We start from the raw sequence: 17177 nt of genomic DNA on the forward strand, positions 1-17177 counted from the left end.
GATGTCATGGTCTTTTTCAAAAATAAAGAACAAACATTCCATTTTTTATTTTTATTTTTTTTAGATTTTGCAGCCCAAGGCCACATAGTTAGGTAATTATGAAGTGTCTGAGGTTGGATTTGAACCCAGGTACTCCTGACTTCAAGGCCGGTGCTCTATCCACTGCGCCACCTAGCCACCCAAGAACAAACATTCTAAAGGACAAAGCTCTGGGAGAACTTCTTCAGATTAGGAGGCCTGGATTCACTTCCTAGCTTATTCACTTACTCTGGGTGTGACCATGGCCAAATTATCTACCTATATCACAGTCTCATTGTTTTCATCAATAAAATGGGGATAAAAATGTCAGCTTCATGTTGGAAGATTAGTCAATTTAATGTTAGAAGAGATTTAGGCTAGGCTATCTCATCCACCCTCCTCAGTTACCAGATGAGGAAACAGGTCTGGGAATGTAAAGTGACTTACCCAAGGGTAGTAAGTGGCCTCCAGGATTCGTATCTAGAATTCTTTTCCTTTTCCAGTGGAGTGAAGTAGAAAGAACACTAGAGTCAGATGAGAGCTGGATTCAAATCCTACCTCCAAAGCTTATTAGCTGACTGATCCCTAGGTCTTCTCTCAAGGGGCTATAGCAACATTAACTGTTATTACTTCTGCACTCCTCACAGTCCTCAGCTAGGCCGCAGAGTTAAGGGCAAGGCTATTCATGCTGAGTTTGACTTGGGATATGGTGGGTTGATATGGTTGGAAAAATGGTGAAAATGAACTTGGGCTTCCTTTTATTCACCAGTAAAAGGCAGTGGGTCTCAGTGCTTAGAGTTAGGTCCAGAGACAGGAAGACACAAGTTCAAGTCTAGTCTTAGGCACTTAGCAGCTGTGTGACCTTGACTGGAGAAAGAAATGGCCAACCACTTTGCTAAGAAAACTCCATGGAAAGCATGGCATGCTATGTTCTTGAGTTGGACACAACTGAATGACTCAACAACAAAAATGCAACAAATCGGACAAAATGACCTCTCCTGTCCCATAGAGCTCTAGCATCTTGGGACAGCCCTGTTCTTTGAGTGAGGGCCTGCTTTTGTTCTACCATTGGCACTTGCTCTTTGAAGGCCTGTTGAATGGAGAGGTGAGGCAAGATTATTTCCCTCTTCCGCATACCGCATACCCCACCATATCTTACGGAGGCTGGAAGCAAGTATGCTTTCCGTCCCCCCATTGGTGAGGACTAGGGGACAGGAGTATGGGAAAATGGCTTCCAGAGGGGCTCCTGAATCACTTCATGTCCCTAGGCCCCACCAGCCCCCCATTTGTCATTAGGAGAGGCCATTGTGATGGTCTCTGAGGGGAGCCAGGCCAGGGCCCTTCTGTCCCCTCCAGACGCTGGGAGCTGGGGCCAGATGGAAAAAAGGCTTTTTTGTCTGGGGTGGGGGAGTCTTTCAGTGTGGGGTTTGTGTGTTTTTTAAACATCATAACAAATGGGTTTCGCTCCCCTCCACCCTCTCCACATCCCACTGTGAGCATTAGCTAAGAAGAGAGAATGGAAGAGATTTTCCATGCAGTGGGTGGTCAAGTCTGGCTGGAATTAGCTAGTGTTCAGGGGGCAGAGACGGTGTGTGAAAGGCTGTTGTGATTGCCCGTGATGAATGCACTCAGCGTGGTGTGTTTCTCTGTCCCCACCTCCCGTCTGCCTGCCTCCCATTCTCCCTGCCTGCAGCCCCCCGCTCCCTGCTGGCACCGACTCGAGTGACCTGCCTCCGAGACAGTCTCACAACTGCGTCCAACTGTGGACATTGCTTCTATGATTTGGGGTCCTCCCTCCTTCTTTGTGTGATCACAGGTTCACAGATTTAGAACTGAAAGGGACCATTTAGTCCAACTCCATCAGAAAGCTAAGTCCAGATTGGGCCTAGTAACTTAGATGGTCATAAGCGGCAGATCTTGAGTTCTTTCCCTCTGAATTCAAGAATTTTTTCGCTGCCCTGTCCTCCACCCCACCATGCCTGGACACTGTCTTCCTGTCTCACCATTGCCTTAGGAGAAGTCATGCCATCATAACTTTATATATGGGCTATTGTGGGGCTACATCCTAGGCCTTCCTCCCTAGAGTCAGAACTATTAGATTCATAGGATTTAGAGATAAAAGTCATTGGGTCCCATCACAGTCTCTCATTTTGCAGATGAAGCAACTGATGCATGGAGATCTGAAATGACTGGCCCCTGGTCATACAGTCCCTAAATGTCTCAGTTGGGATTTGATGACTCTGGAATCAGGGCTCTATCTATCCCCTGTTCCATTATATTAGTACAGTGTGCCTTCCTTTGTGCTGAATGAAGCTTCCATCTTATGGCCTTGCAGATCACAGAGCATATTTGGGGAGATAACAAAAAGCAGCTAGAAGTGAGAAAGTTCTCAGTGTGCTCTCTATCTCAAACTCTCCAACTCCTTCCCCAAAAACTAGTCTGTGGGGATGTTCTCACCAGGGTGTTGTACAAAGGAGGCATTAGGAGACCTGGTTTTCTAGTCCTTCCAGGGCTAGCAGGTTCTCTGTGTGACCTTGGACAAGTCATTCTCCTTCCACACCCCAGTTATACAGTCAACTTATCCAACTAGATAGAAGGATCATAGATTTTTTTTTTAGGTTTTTGCAAGGCAATGGGGTTAAGTGGCTTGCCCAAGGCCACACAGCTAGGTTAATTATTAAGTGTCTGAGACCGGATTTGAACCCAGGTACTCCTGACTCCAGGGCCGGTGCTCTATCCACTGCACTACCCAGCCGCCCCACAGGATCATAGATTTTTAAGCTGAAAAGTCCTTTGGAGGTCACTTCTGTTAACCCCCTCAATTATATATAGGAAGGAACTGAGGTCCAGTGAAGTTGTGACTTTTCTACTTCTAAATGACCTTTGCACAGTGACTGGCATGTTGGAGGCATTTTCTATGCTTATTGGAATTTATTGCATTGGATTTCTCATGGTCACAACAGATAGTAAAATGGCAGACCCAGACTCCAGACTCCAGACTCCTGTTTTTCTCTGTGAGAGCCTGGGGGCAGGGGCTATCTCCCTGTTGTTTATATTCTCAGCACCTAATACAATACCTAACACTTAGTAGGCACTTTATAAATGATTGTTCTTTCTAAATCAGGTCCCTTCCTGTTCTAAGTCAGAAGAATCTTTCACTCTATGAATTTAGGAACCATCTGCTCCTTTCCTAGGCTTCTTGGGAAGGGTCCAAAGTCAGGCTTATAGCCCTGGAACCCCATGGTTTGTTCCCACAGTGTCATAGGGTCTGATGGCATTTTTGCAGCTCATGTACCTAGGAATGGGCTGTCTAGTGGTGCAGTTATGGGGAATCCCTGCTGTTTCAAAAATATGAGCTCAAGCACGGTGCCTCCATTATACTATACAGTCAAAATTGCTTTCCTTACTTCTCACTTCCTGGGAGTCAGATTTACTCTCCCTTGTTTAACAGCATTCATAATTTCATGGTTTAATAGAGTTAGAACCAGAAGAAAGATCATAGATTATCTAGTTTGACCCCCTCCATTTTATTTTTTCAATCAGATGTTTTAAAGTAAATTTCACTTTCCCTCCCAATTACCAATCATTTCTTTTTTCTTTTTCCTTCCCACCTTCCTCCCCTATCTCCAATCCTACTGAGTGAAGGGGTGGGGGGGGGGGGGAAGAAAAGCAAAATCCTTTTGACAAATAAGTGTATAGTCAGGCAAAACAAATTCCTATATTGACCATGTCCAAAAAATGTGTATGTTATTCTGCATTCTGAATCCATCACTTCTCTGGGAAAAGGTGGGTAGCCCTCTTAGTCATTGACCCACTAGAATCATGGCTAATCACTGCATTCTTAAATCTTGAAAGAAGTTTGTTTTTATAAAGTTACTATGGTGTAAGTTATTCACTTGGTTCTGCTGAATTCATTCTGCATCAGTTTATACAAGTCTTCCCAAGTTGCTTTCAAATCATCTCTTTTATCAGTGCAATAGTGGTCTCTTTACATTCCATTTCCATTCCCACGCCATAATTGGTTTAGCCTTTCACTAAGCAATCTTTTTATTAAGGTCCATTTGTTTACCATAGTGAAAAAACAAACAACTGGAAATATTTTTATACTTATAGGATCCTTCTCCTCTTCCTTGAATCTCTTAGGAGTCTAGATGTAGTCTTTACTTTGAAGGATATGGAAGGTTTCATCACTTGGGAGCATTGTTCCAAATTGCTTTCCAGAATGGCTGTATCAGGTCACAGCTCTGTCCACAGGGTGTCGATATACTCCACGACCCCTCCAGCATTCATTATTTTCCTTTTGTCTACTTTGTCAATGTGACAAGAATGAGGTGGAACTTTGTGCTTGCTTTCATTTGCATTTCTCAAATTATTAATTATTTGGAGGATTTTTAATATGGTTGTAGATAGCTGTTTTCATCTCTTGAGAACTGCTTATTCATATCTCAACCTATTATTTGTCAGCTGGCAATTTGCTCTTATTATTATAAATTTGATTCAGCTTCTTATATAGCTTGGAAATGAGACTTTAAATCCTTTAATTTCACAGATGAAGAGAGAAAGATCAGAAAGGACTTGTCTAGAAAATGAAGCCAGAGGTAGAAGTGAAATTTGAATCCAGGACCTCTAACTCGAAATTCTCTTTTTTCTACTATATCCTGAGCTAATGGCATCCTTAGATGAATGGATACATACATTTGGAATAACACTCTTCCCCTCCACCCTTGTTTTGATTGCCTATAAATCTGAGAACATAGAAAACACTGTATCTCTAGTGCATGCATTTGAAACCAGCTTTAGTTGCATTCTGGCTATGTGATCCTGGGCAAATTATCAATTCTTTCTGAGTCTCAGTTTCCTCAACTGTCAAATAAAGACAACAATAGCAACCTACCGCCCAGAGTTGTGAGAATTAAGTGAGATAATGTTGATAATGTAAAAAGGTGTTTACAAGTAAAATATTCAATTTTTAGTTCATGAAAGCTCTAAAGGGGCTTGTTTTGGCAGAGAATGGTGTTGCCTCCCTGGCATGATCTCCAAAAGTTGAGAAAACCACCCTAGCTTCAGTTAATAACTAGTTCATTATCTATATAGTATATATATATATAGATAATATTTATAGTAAAAATTCTATCATTCATCCTAAAACTGCTGCTTTCAAAGTCCTATTTCTGGGATCCTAGATCTTATAAATAAGTCAGGTTATGGTCTTTCTCCCATTGGAAGGAGACCAATTGGGAAACTAGCCATCTGGTTTAACCCTTGGAAAAGAAGAACCTTATTCTGTCTCTGTCTCTGTTTCTTGGTCTCCGTCTCTCTCCTCTCTGTCTCTGTCTCCCTCCCCCTCACATAAATATATAGAGGGAGACACTTAGATAAAGAAATATATAAATACACATAAACATATACAGCCTATTTTACATAGAGTATATAAGTATGTATGGTTTAACATACATGTTTAACATATGTAAGTGTGCATATGTTTTAACCCTTTGAAAGGAGAATAACATTTCTATCTATTCATCCATCCATCTATCTATTGACTTCCATTTGTTGAATAAAGAACAAACTCACAAGCTTCCCTTTTTTTCCTTCCTAAATCTTACTACCTATTCTGAGGCCCTGGAAGAGTCAGACCTGAGTCAAAGAGTTTTGTATCCTTTTTTTAAAATTCAACAAGAAAAAAAATTGACTAATTCAGGGTCTCCCATTTGGGAAATAGCAAAATCATGATTGAGACATAAACTTCCTGACCCTCAGGCCAGTATCCTTTAGCACTGAATTGACTCCCCAATAACAGGACAAGCCTGTTTCTCACTGACCTCACAACCAGGGTGGAGGGTGTAGCCCTAACCCTTCTGCTCTAGAGTGTGGCAGAGAACCCACTGGCAAGCTTCTCTTCTTCATTCCTCTCTAAGACCCACCCATGAAGAAACAGCCCTGATAGACTAGGAATGGGAGCCACCTGGGCCCTCTGAGAAGCTATGGCAAGGACAGGTGAGCCTCACTTTTATGCAAACTTTGGCAAACATGTTGTGTGAAGCACTTCACATGTCTCCTTTGCTCCTTTCCTCAAGCCCGTGAGTGAAATGCTATTATTTATCTCCATTTTACAAATGAAGAAACCAAACTTGAGAGGTTAAGTGAATGGCCAGGAGTCACCTAACTAGCAAGGACCTGAGATAATAGAGCACACTTTTATTAAGTGTCCACTACGGGCTAAGTAAGCCATGTGAAGCAATTTTGGGACTCTCAACAACCCTGGGAGGTAGGGGCTATTATTATTTATTTTTCTGTTGGAAATTGAAGCAGGTGAAGTGACTTGTCCAGGGTCACACAACTAGGAAGTGTCCAAGGCTGGATTTGAATTGTGTTCTTTACAAATCCATATCTAGCACTTTATTCACTGTACCATAGGACCAAGAAACTCAGACCTTTCTGACCCTGAGTTTGGTTCTCTATCCATTGAACCAAATGGTTAATGTATACCATAGATAAATTGAGGCTGGCTGCTCACTTAGGAGAAAGATTTTATTTAATGACCAAAGAATTCCTTATAGGGTTTCTTTTGGCTCTCCATTGCATTTCACATAGGATTTGATTTATAAAACTTCTATTTACTCATAACTTTCCAAGAACAAATCTATTGTGTAAAGGGAGGGAACTTCCTTTCTATTGATGGCCACTGACCCACAGACAGAAACCAGCCAGGGTTCAGATGCAAGCTGAAACAGTCTCATCAGCTTTGCTGTTATTTTTCAGAGAAAGGAAAAGGAAAAGGATCAGATTTTTTAAATTAAAATGTGGCAACATGAACATGATGAATATTTTAAAATGACCAAACATGCTTCCTTTTTTTTTCTATGGAATAGTCCATTAAAAGAGAGAAGTGTACCTAAAACATACATATTCATAGAGAGAGCTGGAAAGGTCACATAGTAACTACAGATAAATCATAGCTCTCAGAACCTCAGTTTCCTCATCTCTGAAATGGGAATAATATTTGCAGATGTCTTACCTCACAGCATTGTTCTGAGGGAAATGTTTTGTAAACACTAAAGCACTGTCTAAATAAATTATATAGGTCATGCCTTGAGGTCATGCCAGATGAGGCTTGGTTCAAGGAACTGAAAATGGAGAAGAGAAGAGGTAGAGGATGGGGAATGTGATAACTGCCTTCTAATATTTGAAGGGTAGTTTTGTGGAGGAGAAATTCGATCCATTCTGTTTGGTTCAAGGAGATGCAGTGGGTGAAAATTGTAGAGTCAAATCTTTTAAGCTTTTACAGTTAACCAAAAAATGATCCCAGGTTGTCTGGGGAAGTGGAGAGTTCCCTCCATTAGGTGTCACCAGGTTAGGTATTGAGAGGCACTTGTAGGGGATTTTAAAAAGGGGAAGGAGGTGAGCTAGGTGCCTCTGAGGCCCCTCCCAACTCTTAAGCTTCTATAATTTTCTTGTACCATACTCCATTTTCCTTTCCTCAGTTCATTGTGTAGTGGATAAGGTATAGATAGGCCTGAGACCTATCTAGCCCATCTATCTATCCTATCTCAAACTCTTGCTACTGTGACCCCTGGACCAGTCACTTACTTGCCCCCTGGTCTCAGCTTCCCCACTGATAAAATGGGAATAAGAAAAGTTCTTGAGAAACTCAAATGAGCTACTATCCATGAAGTGTTCTATAAAGTGTTCTTGTTAATATTATGTCTTCCTTCTTTGGGTGTCTTGGGGAGATAGGGGAACTAAGGGTGACAGCAAGTCACGGCATCTCATTGTTGGAAAGGGACCTCAGAGGTCATTGATTCCAGCCCATATCTGACCAAGCATCCTACTCGCTGACATCTCAGACAACGAGTCTTCTTGAAGGTCTCCAGGGAGGGGTCAGGTCCCACCACTTGAGGGAGTCAATATGTTTTTGAACAGCTCTCAATTTTAGGAAACAGCACTTTGAAATCAGAGATTGAGTTTTTCTTTATTGTTTGTTTTTTTCATCTCTAGCTCCTGGCAGGCAGCACCCTCATCCAGGTGGTGCCTAATAAGTGCTGGTTGAATTGAATTGAACTGAAGGAAGCTTTTTCAAATTGAATCTCCAGAAGATATTCCTGTTTTGTTTGTGGTCTGCCTAAATTCTGAAAACTCAGGCTATGGGGTGTGGGGAAGAAGGGCATCCTCTTCATTGGGGCCCCCAACTTTCCTTGAAGAATTCTCATTCTTTTAAATGGCACCTTTGGCCAGTATTGGGATGTTTTTATTTGACCCACTAGCTATCCAATATGACTCATTTATGATTATTGGCTTGGGTGAATATGTGCATGTGACACACACACTCTGCCTCTGTCTCTCCCCTGCCCCCCTTCTGCCTCTCCCTTCTCATTTTGCCCTAATATGGCAGAATGTTTTTCAAAGGAGGTAACATGTGGGTTCAACAGTTATTCTCCACAGTTGACCACATCTTCCCAGACACATAATTGAATGAGAGGTATAGGGAATACAAGTTCCCGCTATGTCTGTTGTTTGTCAGTCATGAGAAAGGTTTGACTCCTTGGAACTGCGGGCAGCCTTAAAAATTTCTCTCCTACAAAGTGTCTGCCATGAATATGTTAAGATCATAAAAGAATCCAAGGCAGATACAACCATGGAGATAACTGTTCATCAAGCAAGGCTTGGAATGGAGACGCATGCTCAGGAAGAGATTCACCTGCAGCCCTCCCCTGCAGTCCCATCTCCACATTCCTGGCCAATTAATATTCCCAGAGCAAAGTTCTGGTCCCATCACTGTCCTGATCCACAGTCTTCAGTGTCTCCCTAATGCCTCAAGGATTGAATGCTCATGCCTCCACCTGACTTTGCTGACTCTACCCACATTTTTGGACTTAGTTCTTTCTATCCTCCTTCACACATTCAAATTGCTTGACATCTGAACCTTTGCAGAGATATCTCACTGTGCTTGGCTTGCACTCCCCATTCCTCAAATCCTTCAGGCACCACCTCAAATTCCTAGCCTTCCTTGTTATTCCCAGATGCTGCTATTATCTTTCTCTTCAAATTATATAGTATTTATTTATCTCAGTGTATGATATTTTTCCCCAGTAGAACATTAGCTCTTTGAGGACAGAGACAGTTTTTGGTTCTCTTTGTATTCCCAATGGTGCCTTGAAAATAGTAGGAGTGTTTAATGGATATATTTTAAAAATGAATTTAAAAGTGATTCCCAAGGCAGCTAGGTGGTGCCATATTGTGAAGAATTCAAATTTGGGAGTTCAAATCTGACCTCAGACACTTATGAGCTGTGTGACCTTGGGCAAGTCATTTAACCTTGTTTGTCTCAGTTTCCTAATTGGCAAAATGAGCTAGAGAAGAAAATGTCGAGCCACTTTGGTATCTTTGTCAAGAAAACTCTCAATGGGGCCACATAGAGTCAGACATGACTAAACAGATAAAAGCAACCGAACAAAAGGCAGCTAGAACTATAATGACCAGCTAGTACACTGGACTTGGAGTTCGGGAAACAGTTCAAATCCTGTCTTGTATACTTTACCAACTGTGTGACTTTGAAGGAGTTGCTTTACCACCTTGAATCTCATTTTCCTCATCTGTGAAATGGGCATTTTTATAGTATCTGTCTGAAAGGGTTATGGTGGGAATCGAATTAGATATTATATGTAAAAGGTTTTATAAACCTTAAAGGCTTTCTAGACAATAGACATTTTTATTATTAAATAGTGAGATTCTCTTCCTTGTGGATGGCATTGTGTTAATTCTGCAGAAATTTTCCATCTCTAAAAAGAGATTGGCCTAGCCATCTACACAAGAAAAATTAAGTGGATGATAAATATCTACTGCCCAGATTCTGAGATGTAGTTATTCCATCAAGAGCCATCCCTTGAACAGGCAATGGAGGTGGACATTGGTTCCAAAGAATGAATAGGAGAAAGATGGGAGACTAGAGTAAGTTTGGGAAATTTCAGTGTTTTCAATGATTTTGATCTACCCTCTGGCATAAAATTCCATCATTTAACCACCAATGGACCACCAGTTCCAGATGACTGCAAAACATGTAATACCATGGTCTCAGGGGAGAAAACAACTAATTTCAGATGATCCAATGGGCAATGTAAAGATGGATAGTGGCTATATAAAAATATATAGGCTAAAAGTTTTTTCCAGTGATAACATGTAAGCAAGAAGCAGTATGAAAGATATCATCACAGCTGTATATGTTTGGAAAAGGAAGTGGTTCTATTTTGTATCAAAAGATAACAATGAAAAACTAGGTAATGTACTGGATAGAGCCATGGAGTTAGGGAGACCTGAGTTCAAACTGACCTCAGATACTTCTTAGCTGTATGACTCTGGGCAAGTCACTTAAGTTCTGTTTGGCTTAATTTCCTCATCTATAAAATGAGGTTAATAATAGCATTTGCCTCCCAGAGTTGTTGTGAATAACAAATGAGATTTAGGCACTATAGAAATATTAATTAGTAGTTGTAGTAATATCACTCACTAAATATTAAAAGAAGTAGGTATTAGAAGTTCTATGCCATGGAAGGTCTTATCCATGTTACCACACAGACAAGAATTGAAGAAAATAGGGCATGGATAGTCACAGATCCAAAACAAGAAAGGACCTCACAGACCATTTAGGCCATTCCTCTCATTTTGGTTGAGTTAGTTAAAGGTGGGGGAAGCTGAATGATTTACCCAAAGTCATAGTGATAAATTATAAATTATGAGGGGTAAGATTTGAAGCCAAGTCCCCAGACTCCCCCAAGCTATCTATTCTATAGGTGCTAGCAATGAATGGAGGCTCCACATCCAAAGCGTCACATGTCTGTGACAGATGGCGCCGTAGTAGATAGAATGCCTGATGTGGAGTCAAGAAGATTCATCTTCCCAAGTTGAAATATGTTGTTAGACATTTAGAAGCTCTGTGACCCTGGGAAAGTCATTGCCTCCATTTCTGTAACATGAACTGGAGAAGAAAATGCCAAACCACCCCAGTAACTCTGCCAAGAAAATCCCAAATGGGGTCATGGAGAGTCAGATGTGACTGAAACACTGAATAACAACAAAACAATAGCATGGATCTCTCCCAGTATTTTTAACTGTATAATAGATACCCCTTCGTACCCTAAAAGGAGAATTTGATATTTATATAGGTGTTCAAACTGATAAGGAACTAATAATTCAATTAGTATAACCCTCTTTTTTAGTCATTATTAAATCCTAGAATTTAAAATTGGAAGGAATCTTAAAGACCATCTAGTTTCAATTTTACAGGAGAAGAAATTGAGGCTCGGAGAAGGGACTGTCAGAGTCACAAATTAGTGGCAGAGTCAAGTGCTTACCCCAACCCAAGACTTCTAGCACTCAGGCTCCCTCCTCCAAAGGGCCTCTTTTACTCTCACCCATCAATGGCCAACAAGTGTAAGGGTCAGATACAGAATGGGATGAGAACAGTAATTGAGGAATGGTGATGAATAAAAAAATCTAAACACTGAATCTATACAAAGAGGAAATCACTAGCTTCAGGCCCACCATGCCACAGAGGTCAGGGGTAATCTGTCTTTAAGTACTTGTAATCTTTAGAAGATCCTCCTCAGTCATATCAAAGAGAGGCCTGGAGAATATTACTTGGGGGAGCCGAAGAGAGGGAGTGAAGATGACTGACTGGAGGGAACAGGAACTGCCAGATACAGTAGCTTGTTTGGGCTAATGGATTTTTGATGTGCACATCCTTCAGACTTATGCCAGTTTTATAAGTGGGCCTGACATCAGAATGGTAAAAATGGTCTTAAAGATGGGCATACCCCACAAAATGCACAGACTGCCATTATGTAAGTTAGATATGGAGACAACTGGACAAGAGAGGAAGGAGACAGAGGTGACAAGAAATAGGATTCGGGGGTCAGTGAGAGTTGAGTTTAGGGATCTCAGATCTGAGCTGCCCAGGGGTGATTTAAGGGCATTTATTTGCTGCCCAGATGCTACTTGGCACTTTCGAGTTTCCTTTGGGCTCTGCTGCTGTCCCAATCCAAGGACTACCTAGTTTGATGGTCTTCTACTCTTTAGAGACCCCCAAAAAGCTATTCCTGGAAGGCTATTATTTAATAACAAAACCTAGTTTAATTCCACTCTAGCCTAAAAATAGTCTCTGGGCTGACTGCCTCTGCCCAATTTTCTCATGAAATGGAAAAGGATGTCTGACCTTAGGCTTCACTACTTGTTATGGTGGAAAGAGTGCTGACTTTGGAGCCAGAGGGCCAAGGTTCAAATCCCAAATTTTCTTGCTACCTATGTAATGTTGTGTGTCCCTGGGGGGCTCAGTTTCCTCATTTGTAAAATGAGAAACTTGGACTGGATGACCTCTGGGGTCCTTTCCAACTCCAGAATCTCTGTTCTCCTGACCTTAGCTAACTATGACAAATGACCAACCTGAAATATTCCTGGGGACAGATGTACCTGGGTCAATGTAAAGGAGCCCTGGGCATGCAGAGGTGGGATAGCAGAAAATTCAGAGTTTTCTTGTGGGTCTTTGAGGAGACTCAAATAGAAATGAACCTTTTGGGCCCCGAATTGACTGAGAAAACCATAAATTAACATTATCTATGTTATGTTGCATTTTTACTAAAACAATTCTCAATTTCATTTGAATCTGATTTAGGTCTAAATCCTTGGAGAGCAGCTTGTCACTGAGTTTGATATCTCTGATGTAGAAAGTGGTGGATGAGCTGAGCCTTCAAGGGAGTGAGGTCTTCTGCCTTGCAGAGATGAAGAAGGATGGCAATCTAAGCCATGGGGGATGAGCAGTGCAGAGGCAGGGGTCCATAGGCCTTACCAGACTGACAAAGACATCCATGACACAAGAAAAGTGAAGAACTCCTGTACTAACAACAATGGGAAGCCACTGGAGATTATTGAGAAAGGGAGTAATTCAGTCCAACTTATACTTAAGGAAAATTACTGTGGTAGTTGTGGTAAAGGTAGCTTGGACTAGGAATAAAGTTAAGGCCAGAAAGGAGAATAATTAGGGGGCTGCTGCAGTGGTACAGACAAGAGGTGCTGAGGGCCTGGACTAAGGTGCTAGCTGTGAGAAAAATGTAAAGGTCCCTGAAGGATCCAGAAGGAAGAGTATGGCCACCGGTGTTCAGTACAGTATAGAATCCAAAAAAGAATGAGGATTGAGTAAAGTCATCAGATTTGTGAAATGAAGAGATCACTGGTTTCTTTGAAGAGGGTAGTGCCAATTGAGAGATGAGATTGGAATACATTTCAATAATCTGAGAAATAAGAGGGAAGAAAATAGAGGCAGTAAGTATAGTAAGTTTCCCTGGCCATGCCCAGATCCCAGAGGGTACATTGTAAGAGGATGTGATCTGATTGGACTTCTTCTCATGAGGTACCATGATGGGAAGGTAGTTTTCACTTACACTGAGCAAGAATTGGGGCAAAGGGGAGGTTTGTCTAATACTTTCTAAGAGAGTCATTGGAGCCATCAAAGGAGGTTGGAACCAGTCTTATGTCCATATTCTTCCTGACAAATAAGAACTACCTAATTTGTCTCCAGCCACCTGCCTTCAAGTGAGTGATGATTCTAGACTAGTAGCCTGGGACACCTGGATCCAGGAAGGGTTGACATTCTGTCTACCTGTCCCCTATGAAGGCCAAGTATGCCCCATGGTTAAAATTCCCAGCATAATTGCAAGGGTGCTGAGAAAATTACAGGGATGGGAGGACTTGCCTTATTCAGGGAGGAGAGAGAGAACTGACCCCTAGCTTAATTCATTGTTTCCAAAAGAACAACTAATGGATTATGACAAACCTCCTGCTGTCTTCTTTCGCTGCCGATTTAGAGCGGAAATGGAAAGTCAATTTTCCTAAATGGATTTTAAACGAGTGACCTAGCCTAGCTGGTTTTTTTCCCCTCTTTTCCCCCCTCCCTTTTTACTCCAGATCCTGATTGCTTAATCAAGATCTTTCTCCCTTTCTGGACCTCTTTCCACCTTTCCTATTTCCTTTTCTGCCTCTCCCCTCATGGGACTAATGAATCCAGAGGAGGCTGGAAGTCCCAGTCACGAAGCTTTCTTTGGCAAGATCTTTGGGAAAGGAATGGTATTGGAGGCACCAGAAACTTGTTTTATTTCTCGGGGACTCAATCTCCCCATCTATCAGAAGGAGGAGTTGGGATAAGATTAGATGGCCCCCTTCTAGTTCTGACAGTCTGTGATTATGATGGTCTGGTGAAGCATCATGGCACTTGGAAATAACATTGGATTAAATCAGAGAACTAATATTGAGCCCTTTCTGTTATAAGTCTGGGATCCATAGCACTATCTTACTTAAATCCAACTCATTGCGCGTCATGGCTTCACCTCCCTGAGATCATGGTCTTCTTCTAGAATGAAGGACAATGAACAGCAAAAGCTGATCTGGTGGAGAAATCTGAAAGACTTCAGAGATTCCATAGGTGTCAGGGAAGGAATTTCTAAGACCATCTAGCTCATCTCGCTTAACACCACCTCCATCCTAGTACTCACAAAATGGTTCTCAGTTAGCGTTGCTGAGGACGCTGGGTCTTGGGTCAGTGCTGAGAAGTCCTTTCATTTCTCTGGAGCTAAGATCACCGGGGGCAGTGATGGTGTTAGCTCTATTTGGGATGAAAGGGTGGATGAATGAATGAAGAACCTTTTATTAATCATAACAAGGTGAAAGGCAAGGTCTATGCTTAAACTCTGGGAATATAAAAGCAAAAGGAACTTATATTCCACTGAGTAGAGAATTTGTCACCTGGGAAGGGCTATATTTTAGTCTGGGAAGTCAAGGGGTGGAGAGTCAAACAAGAGAACTGTCAAATAACTAGCCCTTTGCAAAAACAGCAATGGCGTAGATTTAGTTTAATTTAGAAGATAAAAATAGAGGATAGAGAAAAGAGGTCAAGAAGGTCAGAAAATGGTCCGGTAAAAGAGGATAGCTGGACCTGGGACCAGTCTATTATGAAAGACAGTCCTTCCAAAGTATGATTTCTGGAGCTCTTAAAAGAGAGTGTGATACATTTATAACCTATATAAATTTGCTTGCATTTTCAATGAGGTGAGTGGGGCAGGAGGAAGAATAAAAATTTGAAACAATTTTAAAAACCTAATTTTAAAACTTGTTTTTACATGTAACTTAGAAAAATATAAAATACTACACAAAAACCAAATTAAATAAATAAATAGATAGAGTGTGTGAAAGCCAGTGTAGTGGTTCAGAGAGTGGCCAGAGAATGAATCTTGGTTAGGGTTCTGATTGATAGTGGAAGAAACATAGGGCTGACTAGGTAGGTGGTTTCAGGTTTAACCATAAGGCAAGGCTGCTGAAGTTAGGACCAAAGACTTATCCAGAAGTTGAAATTTCCAGAGAGAAACTCATTGCTTAGTTTCCTTACTGACCTTGGGGAGAACCAACCTGAGGTAGAGAATCACTGGAAGGGAGGTAGCCTAACCTCAGTGGCCTAGGGATTAGAGGTGGTAGCCAATCACTACTCTGGTAGCCTTTTGGTAATAAGAGGGGTCGGAGTTGGAGAGTTGCCTTTGGCTTCCAGGGGGCACAGTGAGGGAAGGTGTTAGCAGAGAAAGGAGTACGGACAGACAACACTCCCATCCCAGTCTTTCCAAAGTTCCTGACACAAAGCCCCTAAACTTTCAGTTTCCTTTAGCCTGATTGCCTTACTCTATGTAGAGTGTGATAGTAAGAAGGAAGAGAGGCAGCTAAGGGCAGTTGAACTTGGTGGACTCAATCTGCCCTACTTTATGCCCTGCTCCTCAGCCCCATGCTGGCATTGGTGCCCTGACACATTGCCTGTTATAAATTGGAAACCAAATCAGAGCTGGAGGGGAACTGGGAATAGAGAGAGAAGTCTGGGAGAAGGTGGGGTGATGTTTGGGGATGAAACATTAGACATAGTGTAGATCTTCAAGGATATGGGCTGGTGGACAATTGAGACCTCTGACTTTTCATCTCAACTCTGTTGTTTTTCATCTCAACTCACTGTGAGCTAGTGTGAGCTATAAACTTTTCTAGGCCTTAGTTCCCCCTGTGTAAGTGGATATAAGATACTATTAAATCTCTGGGTCACCTGTTCCTTTACCTTCATCCTCACAATGATGTTGTGGGATCATCTGTGGGAGGTCAAGCGATTGGGCAGTAGGAGATGGTGAAAGAGAGATTTGCCTGTCCAACCAAACTCACAACCCCACCTCCTTGTCTTCTTCTATTTACAGGAATTGAGTATGGTGAAGTCCTGCCAGAGTCCTTCCCATCTGCCCCTGCTGAGCCCCTGCCCCACTTTCTCCAGGAGCCCCAGGATGCCTACATTGTGAAGAACAAGCCTGTGGAACTGCTGTGTCGAGCCAACCCAGCCACCCAAATCTACTTCAAGTGCAATGGCGAGTGGGTCAACCAGAATAACCACCTCACCAAGGAGAGCTTGGACGAGGTCATGGGTGAGAGATTTCCCCTTTGCCTCATTTGCCTCATTTGCCTCATCCCATTCCCCTTCCTAACTATGCCAATCACCTTACCCCACATTTACTTGGTTTAGCATTTTATTTTTCCCTGGTTCATGTAAAAACAATTTTTAACATATGTTTTTAAAACTTTTGAATCCTCCACTATTATTCTGAAGGAGATCCAGGGCCTATAAAGAGATCACCCCAAGGGGCGGCTAGGTGGTGCAGTGTATAGAGCACCAGCATGTCCATACTTTGGGTGCTTTAAGGCTTACCAAGTCTTTAATATACCTTATTCCATTTGATCTACATAACAATGCTATGAAACACTGCTATCATCATCCCCTCTCCCATCTTACAGATGAAAATCCCTTCTATAGTGCCCTCAGTCCCTAGATAACCTAAGAGGCTACTTCCTTCTCTCTTCTGATGGTTAGTCACCTTGATATGCTGTGGAATGATTTGATGCAGCCATCATAAGGTGAATTCAGAGAAATAGAGGCAAGAAGGCTCACCTGGGCATCAGAATTCCCAGTTTCAATATCTGTCCTGGTTTTTGTGCTCATGGGCATCATTACCCACATCTGTCAAATGGCATCAAACTAAATGATCCCAGAACTCCAGCTCTAAAACCCTGTGATTTGATGACCAGCACCAACATTGGTTGTC

The 17177-nt window shown here is 41.9% G+C and overlaps 1 protein-coding gene across 2 annotated transcripts in view; it reads left to right on the forward strand.

Moving 5' to 3' along the window:
- The first annotated feature begins 16091 nt into the window (after positions 1 to 16091).
- The window catches only part of UNC5B (unc-5 netrin receptor B), a 37628-nt gene continuing 36542 nt past the window's right edge, over positions 16092 to 17177 (forward strand). For both annotated transcript variants that reach the window (XM_074232768.1, XM_074232769.1), the window contains exon 1: positions 16092 to 16502. In XM_074232768.1, the coding sequence (XP_074088869.1) occupies positions 16211 to 16502 (292 nt within the window). In that variant the 5' untranslated portion in view covers positions 16092 to 16210. The remainder of the gene's footprint in view (positions 16503 to 17177) is intronic.

The sequence above is a fragment of the Macrotis lagotis genome, chromosome 4 (assembly GCF_037893015.1).
Source record: "Macrotis lagotis isolate mMagLag1 chromosome 4, bilby.v1.9.chrom.fasta, whole genome shotgun sequence".
Taxonomy (NCBI): domain Eukaryota; kingdom Metazoa; phylum Chordata; class Mammalia; order Peramelemorphia; family Peramelidae; genus Macrotis; species Macrotis lagotis.